Consider the following 25800-nt stretch of genomic DNA (forward strand, 5'->3'; position numbering starts at 1 on the left):
CTCACCACTAGGATCGCTAATATCGCCTCATTATAGGCAATGCAAAGTAGTACCGTCACAGTCTATTGTTTCTAGCAGCCTCAAAACTCAAGCTTCGTGACTGTATATAGTAGACTGTGGTATTACTTATTTTCGTATAGGCTACTTCCTTGTCTATGTAAATGTGTTCATGCTCTTTTTTATGTATTTTAATTTGTACAGGTGTCTTCACGAGAATATTGGGTTGGTTCAAATTTCGTACATTATAGAAAAAAAATACAGTCTGGTACATTTTATTTTCGGTCTGTGGCAACACTGCATGTGGTATTAAAACATTACAATCTAGACGGCGGTGGGCAAACCAAACCAATGAGAAACATGAACGAATATTTGAGTTGAGTTCATGTTTTGATTCAAGAACGTGAATAAACTTGTGAAAGGGTATAATGTGAGAGGGTATAATGTTCATTTACGAAATTTGCATCTGAAAGTGCTTTTAGTAGATAAACAAGTTTCAAGAAGAACGTGAACACAAGGTTAGTGAATAGACAAAAGTAGGTAAGTGTAAATGTTTGGTAAGTGCTGCATTTTAGCTCCGTATGATTTGAATGCGAATGTAGTTTGAATGCATATTTGTGTAAAAAGTTTAAAATACGAACTTAATGAAATATGTAATAATCATTAAGGATTTGCTAATTGTTAATTTTATCATTAGTATAACCTACCGGTAGGTACATGTCCACAAAAATATGAACTAGTCAGTCTAGTGAAACTTTTTATTTTCGTTTCTTGAAGCTTAATAAATTATTCCGTTATCATTCCATAAAGTAGCTACTTTACCATTGCCGCTGTGGCACGCTATTTTGTCTTATAACTTGGACTAGACTCTAGAATAGCATACAGGTAAGCAAACTGTACTTCAATATTCCAACCTTGTGCACACAAAATAAATTATTGGCACTGAAAAGTGCCTTTTCGTAAGCATGATGTTGCGCATTTGACAAATGCAGACAAATCGGGAAAATTTCAGTATATTTATTTATTTATTTATTTATTTATTTATTTATTTATTTAGATAAATAAGGCCATCAGGCCTTCTCTTCCCCTCTACCAGGGGATTACAACTACAATATTAAGAATACAATTATAATTACAATTAATATTAAATTTACAGATATAATAAAAATCAAAGTACTAAAAGATTAACTGATTAATAAAAGCTAGACAGTTTATTGTAAAAGTTAAGAAGAGAGAAGCATTTCTTTTATTGACTAAGTACAAATTAAACCTACTCTACGCAGTAAGAAAATGTTTAATAAGCTTGCTTTTGAACGCTACTAAATTCCGACAGTCTCTGATGTCACTGGGTAGGGTATTCCACAAGCGCGAGAGCGAGATTGTGTATGATGATGAATACGATGATATGACGAGTACCGGTATACAGATTCCTCACTGACAATTATATCTTAAAATACTGAAAAGAGCAGATTTGCCTGCGTTTGTCGAATGCGCATCATCATACTTACGAAAACTCACCTTTCAGTGCCAATAATTTATTTTGTGTGCACAAGGTTGGAATTTTGAAGTGAGAGGGAAAGGAAGGAATCCGTGTTCTGAAATGTATCCTATACATACAAAATGAAGTATATACTTTTACTTAAAGTATCTTCTGCAGTCAAAGCAAAAGGTAATAGGTACTTTAACTTTATGCATACCACCCTTTAAAACAACTTTACTTAAAATTACTATTTATTACAGGTGTTTTTTTTTACATAAATTCTCAAGAAAATGGCTGGGAGAGATATTCTAAGTTTCATAGATGAAAATGATATGAATGTTAATCAGACTCCAGATAGAAGAGTGCTTCGTAGTAGTCTCAGCAGATCTAGACAGAGTAGTATAAGGAAATCTGGAAAATTCCGCAGACTGTACACGCCTAACAAGACAAATGAAGATGGAGATCAAAATGAAGATAATTTTTTTGAGCCAAATGCCAAGAGGCAGAGATTATCAGCAGTATCACATAATGCTACAATAGGGAATGGAAGTCATATAGATTCTAGTTTTGATACTGTAGATGTGACACCAGGCATAGAAATGCAACGATCAGTGATTTCCCAATCCTATTTAAACAGTCATATGTCTGTAGCAAGTAGATGTCTAAAGATTTCACCAAAGTCTATGCAGCAATGTTGTCCATTAGGTGAAACTTCTAACAATAATAATATGCAGAGAACAGCTCTGTCTACTGCAAGAGTGGAGGAACATGTGAAGCGCTCTGCAGAACAGAAAGATTTATTTGTAGGGAAACAGAAAAGCAACTTACCGAAGGTTGCAGGAATTTCAAGCTTGAAGACAGTACATACTCCTACTGCAACCTGCAGTAAGTTCAAGATTCCAGCTCATTCCATGAATAGCAGCCCTGTGATGTCGTCGAGTAGAACATCAAATAAATCACTGCATATTTCGGGCATTACAGAAATGAGTAGGTTAGGACGCACTTTAGATTTGTCATACAGAACTCCTGAAAAAACAACGCAAAGTATCAGACGTCTTGAGGAGCCTTTTCAGAGTGATAGAGATCTTGAAGAAAAAGAAGAACTTCCTGATACACAACCTGTTTCCTCTCTCTTACTTAAAGGTTAGTAATGCTCTAAATTTGCATGATAGAGTAGTTTACATTAAAAATTCTTATTCAGTTCTCAGAATAGCAATTTCTTTCCCATGTGCTAGAAATTGGGGTTATCCAGAACGTAAAGAACATTTGTGTACAAAAATAAAACGAAAAGTAAAAATTAAAAAGAAAAAAAGTGGAATGCTGTTTACAAGACCTTGCTTATTTTGGTACATCATTACATTAAATGTAACTTACTGTAATTCTGACCTTCAAGGAGGCTTTGGGACTTTAATAAACTTTCCAATTATCTGGGGCACAATGGGCCTATGTGCATGGGACCGAAAGGCCCCAACCCATTTCAATTCATTTATTCATTCGTTTGTTCATTTAAGTATAGGCGTATTGCAGCATGACACTAGTTTTTGAATGCACATACTTCTTAAGAGCAAACTCTTCAGTCTGCTTGAACTGAAAGATTGTCATTTCCTCAAATATCAAGATCTGTTCTTCATAAGACTGTTATGAAGCATTTTGGGTAGGTACATAGAAGTTTATTCTAGTTTGTTTCTGAAACAGTTGTTGAAAGATAAATATACATGCGCACATGCACACACATGTGTAATGACTAGAGACAAGAAATCCATGCAAATGCATGTTTTTATAGGAACATAGTACACAGCTCAAACTTTGTACTTATCCATTTCATTACTTTCCGGTTCCAAATATATGTACTTTTCCCGTGCATATTTGCATGTTTTGGCCTTTTTGGGGATAAAAACATGCATAATGCATGGCAAAGTGCATCAACCTCGGTTAAAAATGTTGTAACCATGAAATACGGAACCAAGTTAAAATATAACCGTGGTTAAAATGTACACTCTTAGACAAAAAAAATGACCGGGCTCCAGATTCTATGTCCGATTCGGAAGACTTCGGGTGCATTCGTCAGAGCATGATTCACACGCGGATGAATTTCTTCTGTCGTAAATGTTTGCAACACTCCATTGCCACCACTGTATCATGATTATATAATATGCTTTTTAAAGAGTCACCATCTCTCTCGCATAGCGTAGTCGGTAGCATTGTGGTCTTGTATTCGAAAGGTTTCGAGTTCGAATCTCAGTCTATGCTTTGCTTTTTCATTCTCATTTTTTACTTATATACTGATAATAACCAGTACTGTGAAATATTTAACAGAAAGTTAATATTTACAAAGGGCAAGTTAGATACATAATAGCAATTCTTTCCCTTGTATCTTGTATTTAAAGAGACTAAACTAAATCTTCTCGGATAGAAATAAACAAAAATAAACCTTAAGTAAAAGAAATCCTTCTCGGATAGGAATAAACAAACATAATCCTTTTCTTTGTATTAAACAAAATAAAGAAATAGATCTCGGAGATCAATAAAAAGAATAGCTTGCCTGCACGTATCTGGCCTATGGCTTCTGTCAGCCATGTTATCCCTGATAATGACAAGAGAGAATGGTTGTTTCACGTTTAATATGCGCAGTTACATGTGCACAGAACTATTGTTTTCAGAAGTTCCAGATGTCTCTGATTAAATTACACATCAATATAGAAAAACATCTGACGTCCTTACGGGGTACACGACCTTGAATCGCCTACACAAGAAGCAAGGCTGTTGCCACGGAGCTATTACAAAGCAGATATGTAACGGCACTATTTACGAGTGTAGCCAATATCTGGAACACATTGGTTTTGTCTTTAACATTATTCATCTCGTTTTTGCAATACTATTAACATTATGATGATGATGATGATGATTATTATTATTATTATTATTATTATTATTATTATTATTATTATTATTATTATTGTGTTTGTAATACTATGAATTTTATTATTATTATTATTATTATTATTATTATTATTATTATTCTGGTTGTTGCATTATTATTATTATTATTAGACTATTATTATTATTATTATTATTATTATTATTATTATTATTTATTATTATTATTGCTACTACTGATAGAAATTATAGTAACTGATCAATACTCCTTATGGAGAAGGGAGAAGATCCAAGAAATGAGCATCTATTTGAATTCAAGGGTAATTAGGAAGAAGTCACCAATATTACTGAATGTTTTTGTTTAATTTTTCAACTAATCCAAACTCCTGTGCACGTTAATAAATGTATCATTTGTTTCTAGCTAGAGAAAAAATAAAACGAAACAAATATATATACTTATACGAAGGCGGATACGAACCCAGGTTTTCTGCGTGTGAAGTCAGAGTTTTACCACGGAGCTATGATACACACACCGTTCAAACTGTTGTTTGCCGATATAAGAGTATGTTCTTGGATCTCGCTGGTTTCGTCCTTACTACTTTGATTTTAGTCTTGTGTATCAGGCTCACAGCCGAACGGAACTTAGACAAATTTACGCTTCAAGAGTCCGGTAATTTTTTTTGTCTAAGAGTGTACTTTCTGTGCACCATTCATTAATGATCATGGTTAGCTGACACCTCATTTAACCAGGGTAAAGTCTGTTATGATGTACTGTTTCTACAAAATGACGAAAGGAAAGCATCCATACCTCTGCACAGATAACTCAACGTCTAAAAACGACTGCTAGGCTACAGATCTGTTGCATCCACTATTGTTTGCTCTGTCTTCTCTTAGATTGTCTGATTTTAGGCCTCTGTGGAATATCTGCTTAGGTAGTCTCTCTTGGCTCATTTTATCTTTGTAGTCTGCACTTTTATCATTAAGATTAAATACATCTAGTTCATTTGTCATTTGTTTTTGATCTGTTAGCTTATGTCTGGATATTCACCTTAAAAATTTAATTTCATTGGTTGGAATACTTTTTTATCCGTAACAACCCACAGCTTACATTCATATAAGATACGAGGCATTGAAAGTACAATACTTAGTAAACTTTAATCCTGGAATCACATCATTAATTTGTTCTGATCTGTTTCAGACATCATTGCTTATGTGGAAGTTCGTTCAGGTGGTGACAACAGATCAATGGGGGTCAAAGCTCATTTGAAATCTCTAGGTGCAACTGTAAGAGACAAATTCACAAATGATGTAAGTTACATGAATGATTGTTAAGTATTTTATGTATGGTGAAAGTTTAAACTGTTTTTGTGAGAAAATCAAAATGTTTCTATCTCTACATGATGTGTTACTAAAGTTGAACAAATTAGCAACATTGTTAATACATTGAATGATTGATTGGTGATGGTAGGAAGGTGCAGAGAGAAAATTAACTTTATATAGTATTAAGGATTGTCAAGTTAAAATCAGTCTTCTTAGGCCGGGTGCACACAGAATCAGATGCGACGAGGCATGGCACGACACTACATTTTGCTTTACAATGCCTCGTGACAGCTTAAAACTGTCTGCTCGCGACAACTGATTTGCTGTGTGGGTTTGAAAAACTGGCCTAGGCTATAAAATGGCGTCAATGAAAGAGGAGTGTCTATATGAAAATTTCTATTGTATTTGGTTATTATTTCCTAAGGATGCTTAATACGCCTAAAAATCTATAGGATTGAAAGAGTCTTGAAATTAAATACTACTAATGTAGTGCACAAACGTCATTTTGTATGTTTATGACTACTTCATGACTCACAATAAAGAAAAATAATATATTAAATCAATAATTAGTGGTAGTATAGAGCAGAGAAGTAGGCCTGCAACAAATTATTATTATCAATATTACTATTCACCTGGTGCTTTCATCTCATTTGCAATTTCTCACATATTTTTAGAAACCACATTATTGTCATGATACTGTTTCAAAGATTTTACAGAACAGTTATATTTCCTGCACTAAAACAATTATGAATAATGTGGACTATACAACAATACTATTTGTAGGTAGTGAAAGCGTGCAATCCTAGCCACTACTAACGCATGTGCAGTACGCTGCAGCTATCAGTCAGTCTCCTCGCGATGAACTTCTAGTAGTCATTCAATGCTGTCTCCCCCGTGTCTCATTGTGTCTGCTCGCAACCGTCATGCCGCGTCTGATTCTATGTGCACCACATAATAAGAAATCAGTGGGAGACAAGTACCATGAGACAAAAATGTCGCATCGCACCAGCCGCGTCTGATTGTGTGCACCCGGCCTTATGTGTTTCCAGTTAGGGAATCAATGGTATGATGTTTCCATTGTGCTTGCTTCCATAAATTATTATGTTATAATCAGTTATAAAATGCTTTCAAATGTAATAGTTCCCATTTATAAGGCATATTGGATTAATTAGTTTTTCATTCATTGGAATGATGTTTCTGATTTCTCTGTGATTTCATAATACACCGTGTTTTGCTCAAAACACCAATAAAAGAAATAGCTATAACTTAAAATATGTACGCCAAAGAGAGATAAATATATCTAGGTTTGGTAGTGCAGATCTTGCAATTTATGATTGTGATTATCATGGATTTTGCAGCTCATAAAAACTCTACGAGATATGCCAAAATGCATAGGAGATTTTTTGGTTCCTTTCTTTGTCCTTTACCACATACACAAAAAAAAAATTATTTGCATTTATTTTTCATACATTCAGTATATCACTTAGATGTATCGTGCTACATTGACCAACTTCCCTTGTTGGTTCAAATTGAGCTAATAACTGACTGAACAGAAGACAGTCTGAGAATGGCTAATTTTTTATTGTTTCTTTTTGTAATCTAAAAGTGTTCTTCTAACGTTATTAGGTCTTGATATATGATAGAACTGGTTATATTAAAATAGTTTATTTTTCTTTGCAGGTAACACATGTAGTGTTCAATGAAGGTTTGTGGTCAACATATAAGAAAGCAGTCAGCAGAAAGGTGCATCTCGTGTCAGTGCTTTGGATAGAAGAATGTAAGAATGCACAAGCTATAGTATCAGAAAGACTTTACCCTCCATTTGACATGGAAAAATATGAATCACCCAATCTTCTAAAGAAGTTCAGAAAAGTAAAGTCCTTTCAACCTGATTTTGGAGATTCAGAGGAAGAGAAGACTGTAAGACGACGGCGTAAGAAGATTGTCTCTGATGTAAAGGAAAATGAACCAGAGATAAATGTTCCTGATGCATTGACTTACAAGAAAAAGATAAAAGTGCCTGACTTCCTAGAGAATGTTAGTAATGAAAATGGACTTGTGAGAACTCTGTTGAGTGTAGCAGACATCGGACCAGAATATGAGGAAGCTGTTAATAGACCTACTAGCCCAACTTGGAGTGATGAAGAAGATTTCTCAATTCCACTTGCTGTGCGTTTACTTAGAAAAATGTTAACACCTCAGTCAAGTCCAGAAGTGAGGTCAGGAGAGAGTGCAGAAAACTTAAATGTTACACCTGTTAGTAAAAATACTCGAAGTGATGGTTCTTGGGCAACAAACATTGAAAAGACTCCAAAATATCAGTCTGAGCAGTCCAAGACTGCGAGAAACATAGAGTTTGATGATTTGTTAAGTAAAAATGCTTTAGAAAATCCTAAAAGAAATAGTCATGCTGATAACGCACTTGAAACTTGCACAAAAGATACTGAAAAAAGCTCTGTACCTGAATGCCTTACTCCTTGTGGATCTAATAATGTTTCTTTAATGAAACCTTGTACAGTACCTCTCAAGCACACTTTGTCGAAGACTAAGAGGAAGGCTACAAAAAGTAATGTATGTAATTTGAAACCAACCAAATCGGAAGCTCTGCATAATGATGAAGAATTAGATAAGGACATTAAACGCATGAGTAGGAAAAGAAAACACAGAAGATCTGAGGAAGATGTAGAAGGACAGTTAGATTCCAAATCAGTCAGTCAATCAACATTTAGCTCTAAGAATACAGAGAAGACTGTACGTAACAATCCGAGATGTGAACTTTTAACAGAAGAGAGAGGTTCTGAATTGGGCAAGAGTAGTCAATCCTTATTTAATGGAAGTAATAAAGAAATGTCAACAAGGAAAAGAAAATTATTTCCTAACACCACTATAAATTCATTGGATGTACTAGATATTTCTACAGTTCAAGAAGAAGAGGCTACTCCTTCTGTTCAGTTTCCTTATACACCAGGAAAACAAACAATTCGAAGAAAGAAAAAGAATGTATTGTTTTCAGCAGGTGAAGGCACTTCAATGGAATTGACTCGTGCAGACTCTACAGAGACACCAAGACAAACTCTGAAGAGTCGTAAAAGATTCGATTTTTCTTCAAGTGTTAAACATGAAACAGTAAGCAAAGTGGCATGTTATGCAAGAAGGAGCATAGATGATTTTGCTAGAAGTAAACAAGCAGCAAAGAATGAAGAAAAGTCGCAACATTCGAAGAAAGATTTACCATCTCTAGTATGCACTGGTCTACACAGACAGTAAGTTAATTTGTCACACGGAAAACACTTTATTATTTAATGTGTACAGTATTTCACTATGTTTGCACGTATTTTACTGTGTACTTTATTATTTTAACACTGATGTTTTCCTTAATGTAACCAGAGTTTGTGTGTTGCATGAAACTTTTTTTGGGGGTGAGGCCTAATCGCAGGTAACTCTCGTGTAAAAATTAGAGCTTGAGGAACACATCACACAAAGATAATGAATGGGTTGTAATGTGGCAGTAAAAATGTTAAAAATAAATTTTAACTTCGTTACTCAGTTGAAATAGAGACATTATTTTTTGTGTTTCTTAACTACTGAGACAATTTTACCACACATGTAGGATTAAATTACTTTTGAAATTAAAAAAAAAGTATTGCTTAATGGTGGCAAGATGCACAATAATGGAATGGAAGGTTCAAGATAACTTGTGGCAATAATAATACAGTAAAACTCCGATAAGATGCTGTTCAAGGGACCGGATATAAAACGCGTATTAGGCTGATATACTAATTTTGACGTATACAGTATCTATTAGCATTTTTCTTTGTTGAAATACATGATTCATGAAAGGTAATACATATTACTCCATTATGTAGTTACTGTACTCTGCGTCAAAGACATTTACATTATGTACTGTACTTAATTCTTTCGGAAAAAATAAAAAAAAACATTTATAGTTGTTTGCCGTGTGCGTGTTCTCCAAGTCCTCATGTTTACCACACTTCAGTTTCTGCGATTACATCCTTCCGACCTCGCAGCTGTAGTGATTGAGTCGCGATTTTTTATTATCATTCTTAATATCGATGATGGGATTCCTAATGCATCAGGGAGTTGTTTCCGAGTGAGAGTACTGTTCTCATCGTACTTTTGTAAGATTTCCAATTTTTCCTACACAGAAAGGGCTTTTCGTTTAACACTTATTGTAATCACATTCACAGACACTTCAATACCCTAAAGGACAACAAACTGCCCAGCAAAAATTTCCAGAATTTTATTATGCCCGAGTGAGGAATGTTGTTTGAGAGAGAGGGTTAGCAAGAGGGTGAGGTATTGTAACTGTGTAGGCTTTAACCACGTAGGTAAGGAGTCGAATAAGAGAGCGTAACAAGAGGGTGGGGTATACTAAGGTATGAAGTATGAAGGTTTAAATGCGCAGGTAAAGGGTCGAATACCAATACTTTATAGGTTAATGGCACCAGTGAGCTCAATGACCAAGATGTTTCAATGCTGTTACAGTACATTGCTGAAAATTACATTGAAAATATTCCACAAAAACAACGTATTATGCAGGACTTGAGCGCAACAAACGGGGTATTTTATAAAGGCGTTATATGTGAAATGTGCAGGGACCGGACAAAAAAAGCGTATTACATGGGGTAGCATAATAAGCGGGTGTGTCTTATCGAGGTTTTACTGTATGTTGTCTTTGATGGCCGAATGAGTAGCAGCTTGTCCTTTAACTTACATACTGTAACCTATTGTGATGTGATCTCTATTCAGGGTGGTGGCTTTTTTAACCTGCTTGGCTTAGCTTCTTTGGAAGGGAACAGAAATTAATAATTTTTTAGGAGCAAAAGAACTGTCAGTCAAAATTAATGGGCAATAAAATTGTTTCTTGTTCAACTAAATTCCTTTGCTTCATTGCCAAATATTTCTCAAAGTCTAGCGACCTGCAGACAAGCCCAGAAATAAGGTTTCAAACTGCAATTTGCTGATGGACATTGCACTGACATGCTCATTTCATTGACTTTTGCTTCTACTAGGTGCTGTGTGTGTACTGTGTACTGTGATGTACTGCAGTGATGTAGCTGTGATGTGTACAAAGTGTGTAGATTCGTCCTATCATCTGTACTTGTTGCAGTACATCTAGATGCTGCTTCAGCTGTATCATTCATCTACCTTCTTTCATCGAATTGATCATAGTTTAAAATGTGAAAATGCATTGTGATTCTGAAGAAGGGGCTGAAGGGGGCATACAAAATAAAGAGTTGTTGTTCACACTAATTTTGTTTTTGTCGTCATGTACACAAACACTCATATAAATATACAGAGTGTTTCAAAATGATTGTAAGAAATTTCTCGGGGTGATAGGGCAGGACATTTGGAGCCATTCGCATGTCTGCTGAAGCCTCCTTTCAGAGTTATGTCATTGTAAAAATGCTAACCCATGCAGGTAGGCATGCTGCTTGAAATTAGAGGTCCTTTTGGTTCCTGTTTCTGTGCAGGAGACAAGCAGCAAGCCATACTAGGCGACAATTAGGCCCAGTAACTTGAGTTGTTATTGTATGAAATAGCGCTCTCTGTGCTTCAGCAGTAGGGGTAATGTCTGCGTCGTCTCTTACCCTTGAGTTCTAGTCTGTGTTGATGGTGCACACTGAAAACATCATCATTGCTCTTGCCTTCTTCAGGCCAATAAGTAGTGGTGGAATGGTAACAAGAGAAGATAGCGACAGGGTGAGTTGTTTACATTTAATTTATTATGGACTGAGACACTTTAAATGTGTTTCAAATTGGAAATGTTGGGTTAATAACACAAAACAAACACTATACAATATTTTATGTACAACAAATCTTCAAAGCAATCCTTTCATTTGTTTTGAAGAGCACATTTTCGACCGTACCACTCTCTTTTATCACCATTCCACTGTGCTAATACCAAACTTAGCTCGAGTTGTAGTATGTTTGTTGGCACTACACAGTGAAATTATCTCAATATCATGGCATGACACATCTTTGAGCACCTACTACTTTGAGATTCCCAGTTTTCCCTTTGTCATTACAGAATAGCGCATTTCTCTAATTGAATTGGGATACTGTAACAATTGTCAGATTTCATTAAGCCTTTTACTTCATGTGTACACTATGTTATGCTCAATTTAATGCTGCTTGTTCACGTACTCTTTAGTAATCTGTGCTTAGGTACCATGTAGGAGTAAAAGGGTAGCAGTTTTACAGTGACATAGCTCTGAAAAGAGGCTTCAGCAGACATGTATTCCCAGTCTCAAATGGCTCCAAATGTTCTGTCTTACAACCCTATGAAGGCTTTTACAAACATTTTCAAATACCTTGCAAGCACACACACACATGCGCAGTACATATTCTGCAGCACAAGCAAACAATGTAGTGTAATGTTGGAAGAATCAAGTAAGGTTGGAAAGATTGACGTGGGTGAAATGGTCTTCAAGATTCACCTTGAAGCTACAGCTGTTGATTCTACTACAGATTACAACAAAGAAGAAGAGGAGAAGGAATGATGATACAGAAAAATTGTATAATATGTGATATATGATTATAATGAGTATGGTGATGACTAGAGACGAGAATTTTATGCACTATAAAATCCCAAAATATGCATGCATTCATGCACTATCAAACTATGAAACATGCACGATCAAGCAAAAAATACATTAAAATATGCAATTTCATTTTTGTTGCAAATTTCTTATTTTACTTCACTTTTTATGCACAGTTAACAACGAATAATTTTTTGTTTTATAATTTTAATTTGTACACACTTACTTACTTACTGGCTTTTAAGGAACCCGGAGGTTCATTGCCGCCCTCACATAAGCCCGCCATTGGTCCTTATCCTGAGCAAAATTAATCCATTCTCTATCATCATATCCCACCTCCCTCAAATCCATTTTAATATTAACCAAATCTCAAAACCTTATTCCTTTGCTGTGGTCGTGCCAGAGAATCAGTCCCATTCCGAGGCTTATTTGAAGGATTCGTAACAAGCTGTTTTTTATGGTGATGGGTTGTTAGCCCTTCGCCCAACCCCCAAGCTGGAGGACCACTCCTCATCGGCTGTCTGCGACTGCTTATTCAATATATTCACAGCTACTGTCCATATTTGGAGGCCGTCTCCTCAATCCGCTAGCTAAAATAAATAAAAATAAAAAAAAAATAAATAACATTTCTAAATTGGTTTCTGTTAGGTTGCTGTGCTTGTCAGTCATGTTTTTGTTGGTAGAGAATGATCCCTCTACATCGCAAGAAGTTATGGGTGCAAAGTTGAATGAACCTTTTTCTGTTATTTAGTTCTTTTTTATCTTTTCCTTCTTCAATCCTAATTCCGGAAACTAAAATGAGGGTTATGAAAATCGAGAAACTGAAGTGTCCACTCAAAACCATAAAACATGCAATTAAACTGAATACAATGTATATTATGTGCATGATTAAGCTAAAAATTGCTTAAATATGCATTATGCATATTTTTATCTCCAAAAAGGCAGAAACATGCAAATATGCATATTTGGAACCGGAAAGTAATGAAATGGTTAAGTACTAAGTTCGAGCTATGTCCTATGTTCCTATAAAAACACGCATTTGCATGGAATTCTTGTCTCTAGTGATGACTTTATATTGTGATCGTGGTAGATGAAGGCGCATATAGGACTTGGAGGTAGAACACCATGCTTTCTTGACCTTGACACTAGAATGAGGTGGTGTGGTCAGCACCACGATTCGACCAAGTTATTATGGTTATGATGTTAATTGGTTTGGCATTTTATTACACTTGAAAACAAAAAAGTATGTAATTTTTGTAAAACAAGCAGACATATTGATTCTTCATGTTAGTGTGTGAAAAAATGTCAGTGCAGGAAAACATTGGCAGTAAGCTTAATTAATAGGCAGTAAATGACCATGACCATGACTAGTAAATTATCGTGACTAAGAAATAAAAATACCTCATCTTGGCTGATAATGAATTGATTTTAAAATCAACATGCTCAAATGAATACCTCTAGTTCCATGTACTTTGAAATTAGGTGAATAGGGACGAATTTTTACTATTTTTTATTTCTTTGTGTCAAAGGATAAATATAATTATGTTTTTATGTTTTTATTCATACCAAGTGAACAAATAAACACTATACATCTTGATTACACAACTTTTAACACTATATCACTTTGGAAAACGTATTATGTGTCTTTCACGTGTTAAATTTTGTCTTACCTTGTTAACATAAAATTTAACACGTGAAAGACAAATAATACATTTTCCAAATAAACACACTTATTGTGTGTGAACAGACTTGCAACCTCCAGTTGCAACTTTTGCTGCACTCGGGTTGCGCAGCACGAAAAGTAGCGTGCAGTGCACTACTTTTGGCTTACGTGTGAACACGACACGCAACTTTTGCAGCTGCAGTACAAAAGTTGCGCAGCAAAAGTAACGATGTGTGACCGTACCTTAAATAAGAAATAATCCCTATTCGCCTCGTTTTATTGTAATTGTTTGTAATGTACATCATTCTAAAATCTATAGAAGTAAATAATGCGTATAAATAACAGAATCAAAGAATTCTGTGCAATATCTCTAAATTATGATGATTGACTTGAGTGAAGAATCCCCTGCACTTAACTGCAGAGCACTGTTGCTGTTGACCAATGTTAAGGATCTTGAATTTCTTCCATTCACTAAGATTAACCATCTTATTATAACAATTAACACTATTTAAATTCCTCTTTGCTTTTGGCTTCTATAACATACACATGCCATAGTAAGTTACGCACATGAATTCTTTAACAGTATTGCTGTTCACTTGTGTATCAGAAGGTGAGTCATAAACTGCTTGATAAAAAGCATTCTTGTAAATAAACATGTTATTAGAAAAGAAATAGCTGAGCTACTTGACAATTTGATATTGAAGGTAAAGATATCCCCTATACAACTATATTAGGTGCTTGAGGGCTGTGGAGGTAGAGCTCCATGCTTTCTTGACCTCGGCACTAAAATGAGGTGGTTTGGTCGGCATTCACGATAAAAATGTTTTGTGTAAATATTTAGATTAATTATTCCTTTGTCTATAAAACAAAGAGGCGTTTGTTAATGAGTTAGGACTATTTGTAGTGCTGTTGAGTGCTTTATACAGAACCTTTTTTTTTTTTTTTTTTTTTTTTTTTTGGGACTGCATGTTGTGATGGTTTATAAAAAGGCATACTCATTCCCTTTTACTCAGTTACACTTTTCTAAATCAATGCAATTGTATTATACTTTGTGGCTGCAAGATCAGCTGAATTGTTTGTTTGTCTTACAACCTTCACCAAAAATACAAACTTTTCCAGATATACTTTTCTTTTCTAAATCTTCCATTTATTTGTAGGGAATTGCAGGTAAGCTGCATCAGTAGTTTTGTTGCAGTGAGGTGGAAGCCGTAACATCTGTGGTGCTGAAACTGGGAGGTTTCATTTTAGAACCAAATGTTTCTGAGAGAACAACTCATGTTATCACGAGTGGTCCAAGACGAACAATAAACCTGTTGAAGGGTATTGCCAGAGGCTGCTGGATTCTTCAGCAAGAATGGGTGCTTAAATCACTGGATTCTGAAGTTTGGTTGGAGGAAGATGAATTTGAATTGCTTGACTTCTCCCCAGCTGTTCAGGTGAGCATCCCATGATGGTTTTCCTCAGCCGAGATATTTCTCTCAGATTATTGACGTACATTGAAGGAAGTTGAGTTATTCATCAAAATTCTCTTAATACTAGGAAGTTCTTTACAGATGTCACTGGCTGTCAACCCTCACATGATTGCTGCATTTTATAGCAATGAATTACATGCCAAGGAATTGTATGCTGCTTTCAAGATTAAAAATATATATATGTATGTTATTTGTTGTAGACACTAGATGATGAATCGCTGCCTATACACTACAACTCGCATCTTTGGAAGGTGTGTCACGAAAACCAATGCTAATCTTGGCATGGAATGTTAAGAATTGCTGAAATTTTTGACACTCCCAACTGTTCTGAAAAATGCAGTGATATTTTAAAACTAGCCATTAATCAAGTACTAATTTCGAATAACTTAATTTCTGTTAATATACGATTTTCTTCACAACTTCAACACAGACATAGTCACTAATGCTTTAGTCGTAAAATTTTCAGAAATACGTTGTTAGCCCTTTCTAATTATATAGTTTCTGGGAGGTGTACTCTGTATTATATTAAGTTCCACTAAAGTGGAGAATTTGCTATGGTAGCTTTGAACCATGCCATTACGGTTACGACCAAATTGAACACAATGTTGCCAACATAAGGACATGATGTTGGTCTGTGGCATCATTAGAAGGAGAAATTTGTTTGTTTGTTTTTTTTTTTTTTTTTTTTTTTTTTCCTCTGCCTCCTTCATTCTGAACTTTATTGAGAGATAGCACCAGTGTTAGCGACAAAATGTATTTGCGTAAATATTGCGAGTAGATTACGTAGCTTACAAGCAAACGTTCTGATGGGGCAGATAAAAAAGTTAAATTTTTTTCTTCCACCATGTTAATAATGTGAAAAGAAGTGCTTATATAAATTTTGGCCACTCGACCACAATTACGAGGCTGTCCAGAATGTGATTTTCCTTGGGGCCGTTTTATAGAAAAAAAGCACAATTGCATAGAAATATTTATTGAAACAGATACAGCAATTGTTCAGCTATTTTTCAACATATTCCCCACAGAATTGAGACATTTGTCATACCCTGGGATTAACTTTTGTATCCCTGTGTCATAGAAGTCTGCTGCCTGGGATTAAAACCAGTGTGTGACAGCTGTCTGCCATCTCTGTTGATCCCACAGTAAGGTTGTAACAGTATTTTGAGTCTTACGATATTGCTGTAAATTTACCAAACAGTGAAAAAGAGTGAAGCTTATTTTCAAAATGCGAACTTTTTGAGAATAAATGCTAAATAGATAAAAAAAAATTCTATACTCTCTGCTAAACCCCTACTATTCACATAACATTTCATAAATAATTGGTATATTATTCTTTTGTTAATAGGATGCAGGGTAGCCATATAAGGCCAATTTTAGGTTGCTTTGAAGGTGTTTTGGTAGAAATAGGAAAACCTGGGAAACTTCGTGAAGAAATGCTCTGGAACACTTTCTCTACAAAAATTGCTTAATGAATATGTAACAAATTTGTTGTTCAAGGCTGTCCTTCACTTTTACAGCAGAACTGCATTATTATGCACTGATTGCATTCTTTAGGATTTTTTAATATGAATACTGACTCCTATCTAACATCTTCTGATGCTTCAGTTAATAGATAGACGACTACCAGGAGACAGGGAGATCTTGGATGGGGACATTTTCTCAGGTCTTGTAGTATTTGTAAAGAATTTCCCAGCATTTTAAGTGAGATCAGTGAAGAGAAAAAAGCTTATATATTTGTTTTGTACTTAGGGACAATTAAAATTTTACATTGATGTTGTACTGTCTTTTCTTTCCTTTACAGCAATGCCGCATACAGAGGTTGTCTTTTGGGCCTGTATACAAACTGGATTTGTTCAGCTCTTGTGGCAACATTTATGTTAGTAGTAGTAGTGTACCACCCAGACAAGACTTGGTAGAGTTGATCACAATTTGTGGTGGACGTGTAGTAACTTCATCTCGTTCTGCATATCTGTTTGTGGGGAAACCGCATTCAAAAAGAAATGAGGAAATTAAGTATGTTGATGAAAAGTGGGTCTTGGATTGCATTCAGAATAATGCACTCAGGCCGATCGATGAATACATAATATAGAGAAAATATAACAATATCGATAGTAGAAATAGGGATTCGTCGGTAAATTATAAATGCATTTCTATTTCCTTAAGTTTAATTTCATCCATTGTAAGAGTGATTTATATCATGCTGAGTCCTCACTTCTCATATTATTTTCATATTAAACTTGTAAAAGAATGTAGAAAAGTGGAAATTGTTATGACTAGGTTTCTTTATCGACCAATTTGAAAGATTTAAGAGTAACAAGCACTTGGTATTCATTTTTTCACACTGCTTTTAATTAAGCGCTTCATTCATTACTGCTTTATTATTTTTTTGTGATTGATCTACATTTAGCAGAGAGCCCAGCTCTGTCTTTTTACAATACATATTTAAGGAAAGTGATTGTATGAAGAAATTTTCAGCAATGAATGTTGCTGTGCATTGGTTTCGATTTGATTTAATTTCTTTTCTTGCAATTTTGACAAGGAGAATTACCGCTTCTGAATTATTGTCCTCATAATGGCATTTTCTAAGCTCCTTGCAGAAAATTCGTATTTCCAGGAGTTATTTGTTAAATTGTTCAGCTCACCCATAGCATTTTTCATGTATCATTAAATGAAATCAGTATACAACTAGGTTATTCCTTATTCCAACCAAAGTGGTCTTAACTTTCACCTTGGTGTTATTTATTTTAGATGATTTTCATGAGAATATATGGAAGCATAATGCGATATAAATTTATATTGATTTTACGTTGTTAATTTATTTTCAGCAGTGATATAAATTATATGAAACAAAAAGATGAAATTAACTGTATTGATTCTTATTTTTTAATATATTTAATTCATATGTTTTCATTTATAAGTGAAGCCTTTTATTGGGGCTTACTAAGACAATGAAATAAAAAAACACGAATTGCATAAAAAACTATGTGTATTATTCATGTAAGAAATGTTATTACTGCAAAATTAAACCAGTTCATAGGTTCTGTTAGTTCTTAATTTTTTTTTTTATTAGAAATCTCTTTGTTTCGTCATCACTGTTTTTATAATGTTAAATTTTTTAGAAGTTCTTTCACTGTGTTTAAATTGATATAATTTAGCTTCAGAGAGAGTACTTCCGAAAATGTTTTTGCTCAACTTTTTTTTTTTTAAGTAAAAGGTGTTTTCAGATATTCTTCTTGGGCCCTGGTAAAATTTTGTTCGAGATCTGTAGATACTTCCTTTTTTCCTTTCAACTGAAAGCTGTGCTTTATGTGCAGTTCTCATCGAAATTTTGGGATTTTCAATTGTAATAGTTTTCTGATTTGATTCAGATAGGCCTATAACAATTACTGATATTTTGTCTATGTGATTTATTTATGACAGAATCATACTTCGAAGTTTTCTGCTTGTGAAATATCCTTCATATTTCAAGCTTTCAGTACAGTTAGAGATGCAATGAACTTTGCCAGTTATGACAATATAGTTAATTTGGAAAAATGCTTGAAACCAATTTATGGTAAATAACATTTTATATTGAATGTAAATGAACATGGTAAGCAATTTAGAAGAACAGATACAATTAGACTAAGCCATTTAATTCTCTCATTTTTTTTTTATTTTATTTTATTTTTTTTTTTTTTTGAAGAATAATGGAGACAAACAATGAAAAATAAAATAAATTTAATGGGAAAATTTTGATGTAAACAATTTTTGTAGGTAAGATATGTAGTGATGTTGTTCTTTTAATATTGATATAACAATATTATAGTAAATATATATTTCTTTCAAATTGTAATATATTCATTGCTAAAGACTTGAAAGAATTAAAATTAAATACGGCTGTTGATCAGAAAATAATCAAACTTGCAACTTGCACACTGTGATGTAACAAAGATAAATGGGGAGAGGGAGAGAGAGAGTGAGAGAGAGAGACAGAGAGAGGGGGGAGGGATTGTGTGTGAGTGATTTTTTTTTTCTTTAATTATTTTGTTTTGTACAAGGTGTATATATATCAATATATAGATATATATCAATATTTTCGTGAGGATAGGTGAAAGTGATAAGCTGTCTACCACTGTCCTCATTAAATATGTGTAACAACTTACACGTAAAGGTGGTATTAATTTTCGTTTACATTCATATAAAATTCTGTGATAAGTTTTTGTGGTATGAAGTATTATCTGCCCTCATTGCCTGAAAAATTTCATCAACCATTGGAATAATTGTAAACATTTGCAAAATTTGTGTTAATGTTTAAAACGTCCACATTTAAGTTCTTGTAGATAATCATATTTTATATTGGAGTATTAATTAGACATTGAACTGCTACTTTGCTTTATGGACTTATTTATGAAACAATTGTAAGAATGTAAATGTAATTTATATGAAGTTATTTGCCTGCAAGTAGTGCATTGCAATAAACTGTTTTTTTTCATATTTGTCCTAAGTTATAACATAATTATATGACATAATGTGATTAAGAGCCAAACCAACAATCAATGTGTAATTGATTTTTTTTAGATACCGTAGTGCACGTTCAGGATAAAGTACAATATTGAAGACACCAGGTTAAAGTTAAATTTGTATATAAATGATGATTCACGAAAATCATACAATACCCTAGGGTGTGATTTCTGATATCACTGTAATGAAAAAGGTTCATATAAACATGTCATGTTTTTTATTTTTTTTTTAAATTGAGTTATATCCTCCTGAATGTTTAACATAAACGTGAAAATTATGAACATTTAAGCATGTAGAGTATCTGGGTATATTATAATATTCACATTATTACTCACCTGAAAAATCTGTATTAAAACTGGTTTCAAAAAATCCACCTTCTGCTGCAATACATGTAGACTCCGATTATGAACTGCTTGTACCGCATTCCCTGACTTCCGTTGTTGGCACGAATCTCCTCGGGTACTAGATAGATACGTTGTACCACTCTTATCATGTGCTCACTGTTACACTATACACAGAATCTTTAAACCATCCCCACAGACAATAGTCTAAAGGGGTCAAATCAGGTGATCTAGCTGGCCCAAGAAGGAAACCACCTTGGCCTATCCAACATGCTGGGAATCTGTAATTTAAATAATCCACTACTTCCTATAAAAAGTGAGGGAATGCGCCATTATGCTAAAAATACATTAGTTGTCGCATATACAGTGGTATTTTCTCCGATAATGGAGGTAATTCATCTAAAAAATATTGCACGTACAATTGTCCCATAAGACAACCAATTAAATTATTGTTCAAAAAACCCCACCACATATTGTAACTAAAGTGGTGCTGGAAATTACATATCACAATCTTGTGAGGATTTTCCTCCGACCAAATGTGTGAATTATGGACACTGAAAATCTCATAATGAGTCAATTGAACTTCGTCACTAAACAAAATATACTGATACAACTGAAGATCAGCATTTATCCACACACAAAACTGTATTCGTCTAGCATAGACCTTTGGCTGAAGTTGTTGAACTCTCTGTAAATGATAGTGGTACATTTCCTCATCATTAGTGTTCCCCACACCCTGCTTTGTGGAATACTCAGTCGTCTGGATATGCTCCTGTACTCGTGCATGAGCTTCATTGTACTACCCAAATATTGTTGTATTCTTCATTCTTGGCAACCGCATGCTTGTATACCGCATGCTTGGGACTGAACTAATATTCCCCAGTGACTGAAATGACAATGTTCTATAATCTGAAAATCTTTTCGATATTTTTCTACAGCATTTGTAGTATTCCTGTCATAAAATCCATGCACATAAATCATATCTGCGTACTCAATATGAAAAACTGAAATGCATTTTTGCCAACACATATGAACTCAGGAAGAGATCTTTGTCTTACCGACAGCTTTCGTTGTCTCTGTCCCTGACCCTGATATCATAAGGCTCTGTATTACTGCTATCAGCTGAAACGTACTGAAGATGAATCCACCTTATTCCCGAGTGAAGTTTGCAAGAATCTGTGCTACAGAAGCAAGGAATGGATTTTATTTAAAACTATTCAAATTCGGACATGTGTATATGAATTTCTTTCTTCACAATGATGTCAGGAATCACATCCTAGATATTGCACAATCTTCATGAATCACCCCTTGTGTGTGTGTGTGTGTGTGTGTGTGTGTGTGTGTGTGTGTGTGTGTGAGCGTGCGTGTGTGCGTGCGTGGGCACATGCGCGCGTGTGTGTAATATATACTACACATACTCTGTGTTTGCATGCGTGTGTTTAAAAAAATATCTGAAATCTGCTCATAGCATGCTAATGGAATATAATTAAGAATTCTGGGAAAAATTGGTTCTAGTTTACAGGATGTACCAGCAGCCTGCCATGTGGCATCATATTAACTGCATTGGGTGCATGTTCAGTGTTTTTTTATACTTTCACATTATATTTGTTACTTATTTTCCATAAAATATGATACCATATTTTTATGAACAACTTCTCAGCATAAATTTTTTATTTCTGTTGGGGAAAACGACAATTGAGAATTTGAGATAGTGTTCAGACAAGCCTTCGTTACAAGGGTTGATTCCTATGCTTCACACTTGGCCCATTCCTACTTGAGGAGCTCATTTTCAAAACGTATCTTGTCCACCTGATAATGAAAATAAGCTTTTTGTGTCCATGCATTCTTCAGATATAACTTTACATACAGCTGTCATGATTTGGCTTCCGAATGCTCTTTATACCACTAAAATCATGTGTTAAAAGTGACTATTGGAATCAAACTGACTCTTGTAAACGGCAAAAATTGCAACAAAATATTAGTTCCAGCTTTGAAATAAAAGTCTCATGCCCCCATTTCTTTATAAATGCACCCAACCTCTTTTGTTTCATAAAGTCTCTTGCCTAGCTGATAAGAAATTTTAGACCTAAAAACGTTTTTCGTGATTTCCCACAAAGTTACGGGAATGGATTTGAAAATAAGCTCCTCGCTTTAATTCTTGATTAATGGTATACAAATGTCTGATATGTCAGTAGTCAGCATGTAACCTTTTCGCGTTGCATCATAGTAGCTGCTTGAATGAGGAGGTGTGAGGAGTTAGTGTAAAATTGGAGTGCATGGAGAAGAGTGCCGTAATTAAATTACTTATTTATAAATGGCTTTTAAGGAATCCGTAGGTTCATTGCTGCCCTCACATAAGCCTGCCATCAGTCCCTATCCTGTGCAAGATTAATCCAGTTTCTATCATCATTTCCCACTCCCTCATATTCATTTTAATATGAAAGTATGACTGTCTCAAATTCATCATGATATGATAGAAACTTAGGAGTAATCTGTTGTTTATTATGACATAGTAAAATGATGATGTCATGTCATGAACTTAAATGTGGGAGAACATCTTGTGATGATGAACATGACAGAGGTTCCTGGGTAGTGTCACAACTGAAGGGAACATAAAGTGCATGATTTAGTAATGCAAGATCGAAGAGTTAGTATCAGATGTATAGTAGAGGAAATGGGCTTCTCATACCATCGTGAAGAAGAATTAGTAATGAAAAATTAACTGTAGGATGGGTGCCTGGAATGTTCAAAGCAGCAATTGCAGGTTGCCTTATGCCAATAACTTGAAACAAAATATCGGAGGAACAAGCATAATTTTCTTGGATGATATTTGACTATGGATGATTCATTGGTTCATCACTATAATGCAAAGACAAAAATTCAAAGTAATGAATGGAAACAACAGGGGTTGCGAATTCAAGTGCACCAATTGACACGGGAAATAATGCTGTTTGTTTTCTGGAATAAACAAGGTGCTATTTTGATTGATTATTCACAGAAAGGAGCCACAATAGCAGGTGCATGTTATGCCTATTTAATATTAAAGTTGCGAGAAGAAGTTAAGGAGAAACACTGCGGTTGTGGGATAAGATGTGCTTCTTCATCATGATGATGTTCTAAGTCACAGATCTTCTGTTGCTATGGCTACCATTCATAAAGCAGAGTTTGAATTGCTCGAACATCTACCTTATATGAAGTAATAAAGGCCGTAAATCAGTGTTTTGCAAAGGTAGTACAACTATTCTTCCAGGAGACTAGAAATGTTGGAGCATTGATGGGAGAAATGCAATCATGACTGACTCTTCATACCAACATAAGTATGCACTGTCTGACCAGCAGTTTTTAGTGAGAACAACATGATGATCAACTCGCATCTCTAGAACTCTTGTTCTCCAGAATGAAGATGAGATTGGAGAGGAGAGTTAAAATTGTTGGTAAGGTTCAAGAAGAAGAGGTACTAATGTGAATACAGAAAATACAGAACAGGACTTCGAAAAATTCTTTTGACAATGGAATTTGTACTGTGATAAATGTATTATTAATCAGGAAAGGTTCTTCGAAGGAGACATAAGGTCATAAATTGTTATCATCTGTTTTCTGGAGTTCATTCACTGTCTTGCATCACAGTAATAAGTAGTGAGATATTTTTTTCATAATACTCTGCACTTTACATTATAAAGATGATTTTTGGCCACCGTAATAGTCCTGATCATTGCAGAGTGAATACACAGTTGAAAAAAGTATTCGTGTTGAATCTGTGTAGGTGAACAGATAGGTAGTTTATTCAGTCTGAAGATTCTGAAGGGATCAAACGTTTCATTATTAGTATAAGGCTCCAGTGTTTCTTTTTTACTCTCTCTGAAAATTTCATCTTATATATTTTTTTATTCAGTAGCTTTTCTTATGAATGAAACTGTAATTTATCATAAATATATTAATGTGAGGTCTATCATTACACGTAAAGAAGTGCTGGACGAAAATATATCGTATCATATCATATTGAATTAAGGCTGGTTCACAATAAACCGGAAACGACAACAAGAACGGAAATATTGTTAAAATAAATATATTTAAATGTGAGCATTCACAATTAACGAGAAGTTTGCCGGAACCCGGGAACGGGAACATGAAATTTAATTGTGAATGCTCACATTTAAATACATTTATTTTAACAATATTTCTGTTCTCGTTCTCATTGTTTTCGTTCCCAGTTTATTGTGGATTAGCCTTTATTGTGCCCTTTTTACCTGAGAGTTCTCTCTGCCTTCTTACTGCCTTGTATTCTACAGTAGAGGAGGCAAGACCTGTCCTGTGACTTTATCATGTGCCAGGCTTTATCACCAATGGTTATGAAGGGGAAAAATTGGTTTTAGTCTCAAATGAACTTCCATATTGGTAGATTCGTATAATATTAACCATCATGAAACAAATTCATTTTCTGATACTCATTCTTTTCCCTATTGCACAGCTCACATGCCAGGTCTTCCCTCCTGACTTATACGTTGTAGGTTCTGCAGTTTGATGGTTTAAGGTATTTCAAATAATTGTTTATGTGCAAGATGTATTGTAGTTGCTTTTTAATTATATGCTTCCGGGAATTCGTAGAGTAATATATAGTTCTACACCTTTTATATGTTGTAAGCATAATAGAAATTATCATATAACTGATAATTATTTTTCCAGTTTTATATTCCATGTTATAACAGAAGTGTTTTAATTATTTTTTACTTAATGTTGCTCGCAATATTTAATGAACTTGTTACAAGAGGTTTATTTAATTTCAGTCATATATTTAAAGGATATATTTGATATTCTGTACTGTATTAGATGTAATACTTTTCATTTCTGTCTTTTATATTATCTCCAGTCTGAAAATAGTTCTAAATACACTAGCCAGTGAAGAGAGTTCATAACTTTGTAAAAACTGAATCTGAGACAATAAACACCTATGTATGTATATAGCATATTGTTGTGGCTTAATGAGTACAAGAATATTATGTGTTCAACATTTTTGGAGGTAAATATGATGGTAAAAGGTCATAAAATGCTATTCTATTGACCACTCCAACTTAAGTTTAGGTTAAGCTATTATATTTTTTTGCAATATACTCTTAATAAGTCAGTTTTTATATAATTTTTGTGGATAACTTGCGTAATATTTCATATTTTTCGGTGATTTTCGTGTATATCTTTTAAATTTACCACATTTCTTTTCACACTGATGGAGAGCAACTGGCTACTGGTTTTTAAGGCTTCAGGTTCAATTCTGAGTGGCACCTGGATTTTTCTTGGTGCCAAAGAATAACCCTGAGATCCACTCAGCCTCAGGTAAAATCGAGTATTGGGTCTCTTGCAGGGGTAAAAAGGCTGTTAGAGTGTGATGCTGTTAATACCACCTCATTATAGTGCTGAGTTCATGGTCCCCCAAGTGTCTTCATAGCGCCTGAAAGAAACTAACTTCAACTTCATACCAATGAGTTTTGGTATCTGGAAATTCTAGTATACTTTCATTTATACAACACTTAAAGAAATTGTTGCATATTATTTTATTCCAAACTTATAAAATATGCGATATAAAAGTCGGTAG

At 34.4% G+C, this 25800-nt stretch overlaps 1 protein-coding gene across 1 annotated transcript; it reads left to right on the top strand.

Annotated features, from left to right (window-relative positions):
• The first annotated feature begins 332 nt into the window (after positions 1 to 332).
• MCPH1 (Microcephalin) lies at positions 333 to 18279 on the top strand. Its single transcript, XM_069833133.1, has 6 exons — positions 333 to 515; positions 1738 to 2620; positions 5553 to 5662; positions 7355 to 8937; positions 15096 to 15336; positions 17174 to 18279. The coding sequence occupies exons 2-6, from the start codon at positions 1768 to 1770 to the stop codon at positions 17459 to 17461; spliced, it is 3075 nt and encodes a 1024-aa protein (XP_069689234.1). The 5' UTR covers positions 333 to 515; positions 1738 to 1767; the 3' UTR covers positions 17462 to 18279.
• Positions 18280 to 25800: the final 7521 nt, after the last annotated feature.

Source organism: Periplaneta americana, chromosome 1, assembly GCF_040183065.1.
Source record: "Periplaneta americana isolate PAMFEO1 chromosome 1, P.americana_PAMFEO1_priV1, whole genome shotgun sequence".
Taxonomy (NCBI): Eukaryota; Metazoa; Arthropoda; class Insecta; order Blattodea; family Blattidae; genus Periplaneta; species Periplaneta americana.

Coding starts and splice junctions, on each gene's coding strand:
- MCPH1 (XM_069833133.1), top strand. CDS start 1,768: ATGGCTGGGAGAGATATTCTAAGTTTCATAGATGAAAATGATATGAAT. Junction 2,621..5,552: donor TTCCTCTCTCTTACTTAAAG/GTTAGTAATGCT, acceptor GATCTGTTTCAG/ACATCATTGCTTATGTGGAA. Junction 15,337..17,173: donor ACTTCTCCCCAGCTGTTCAG/GTGAGCATCCCA, acceptor TTTCCTTTACAG/CAATGCCGCATACAGAGGTT.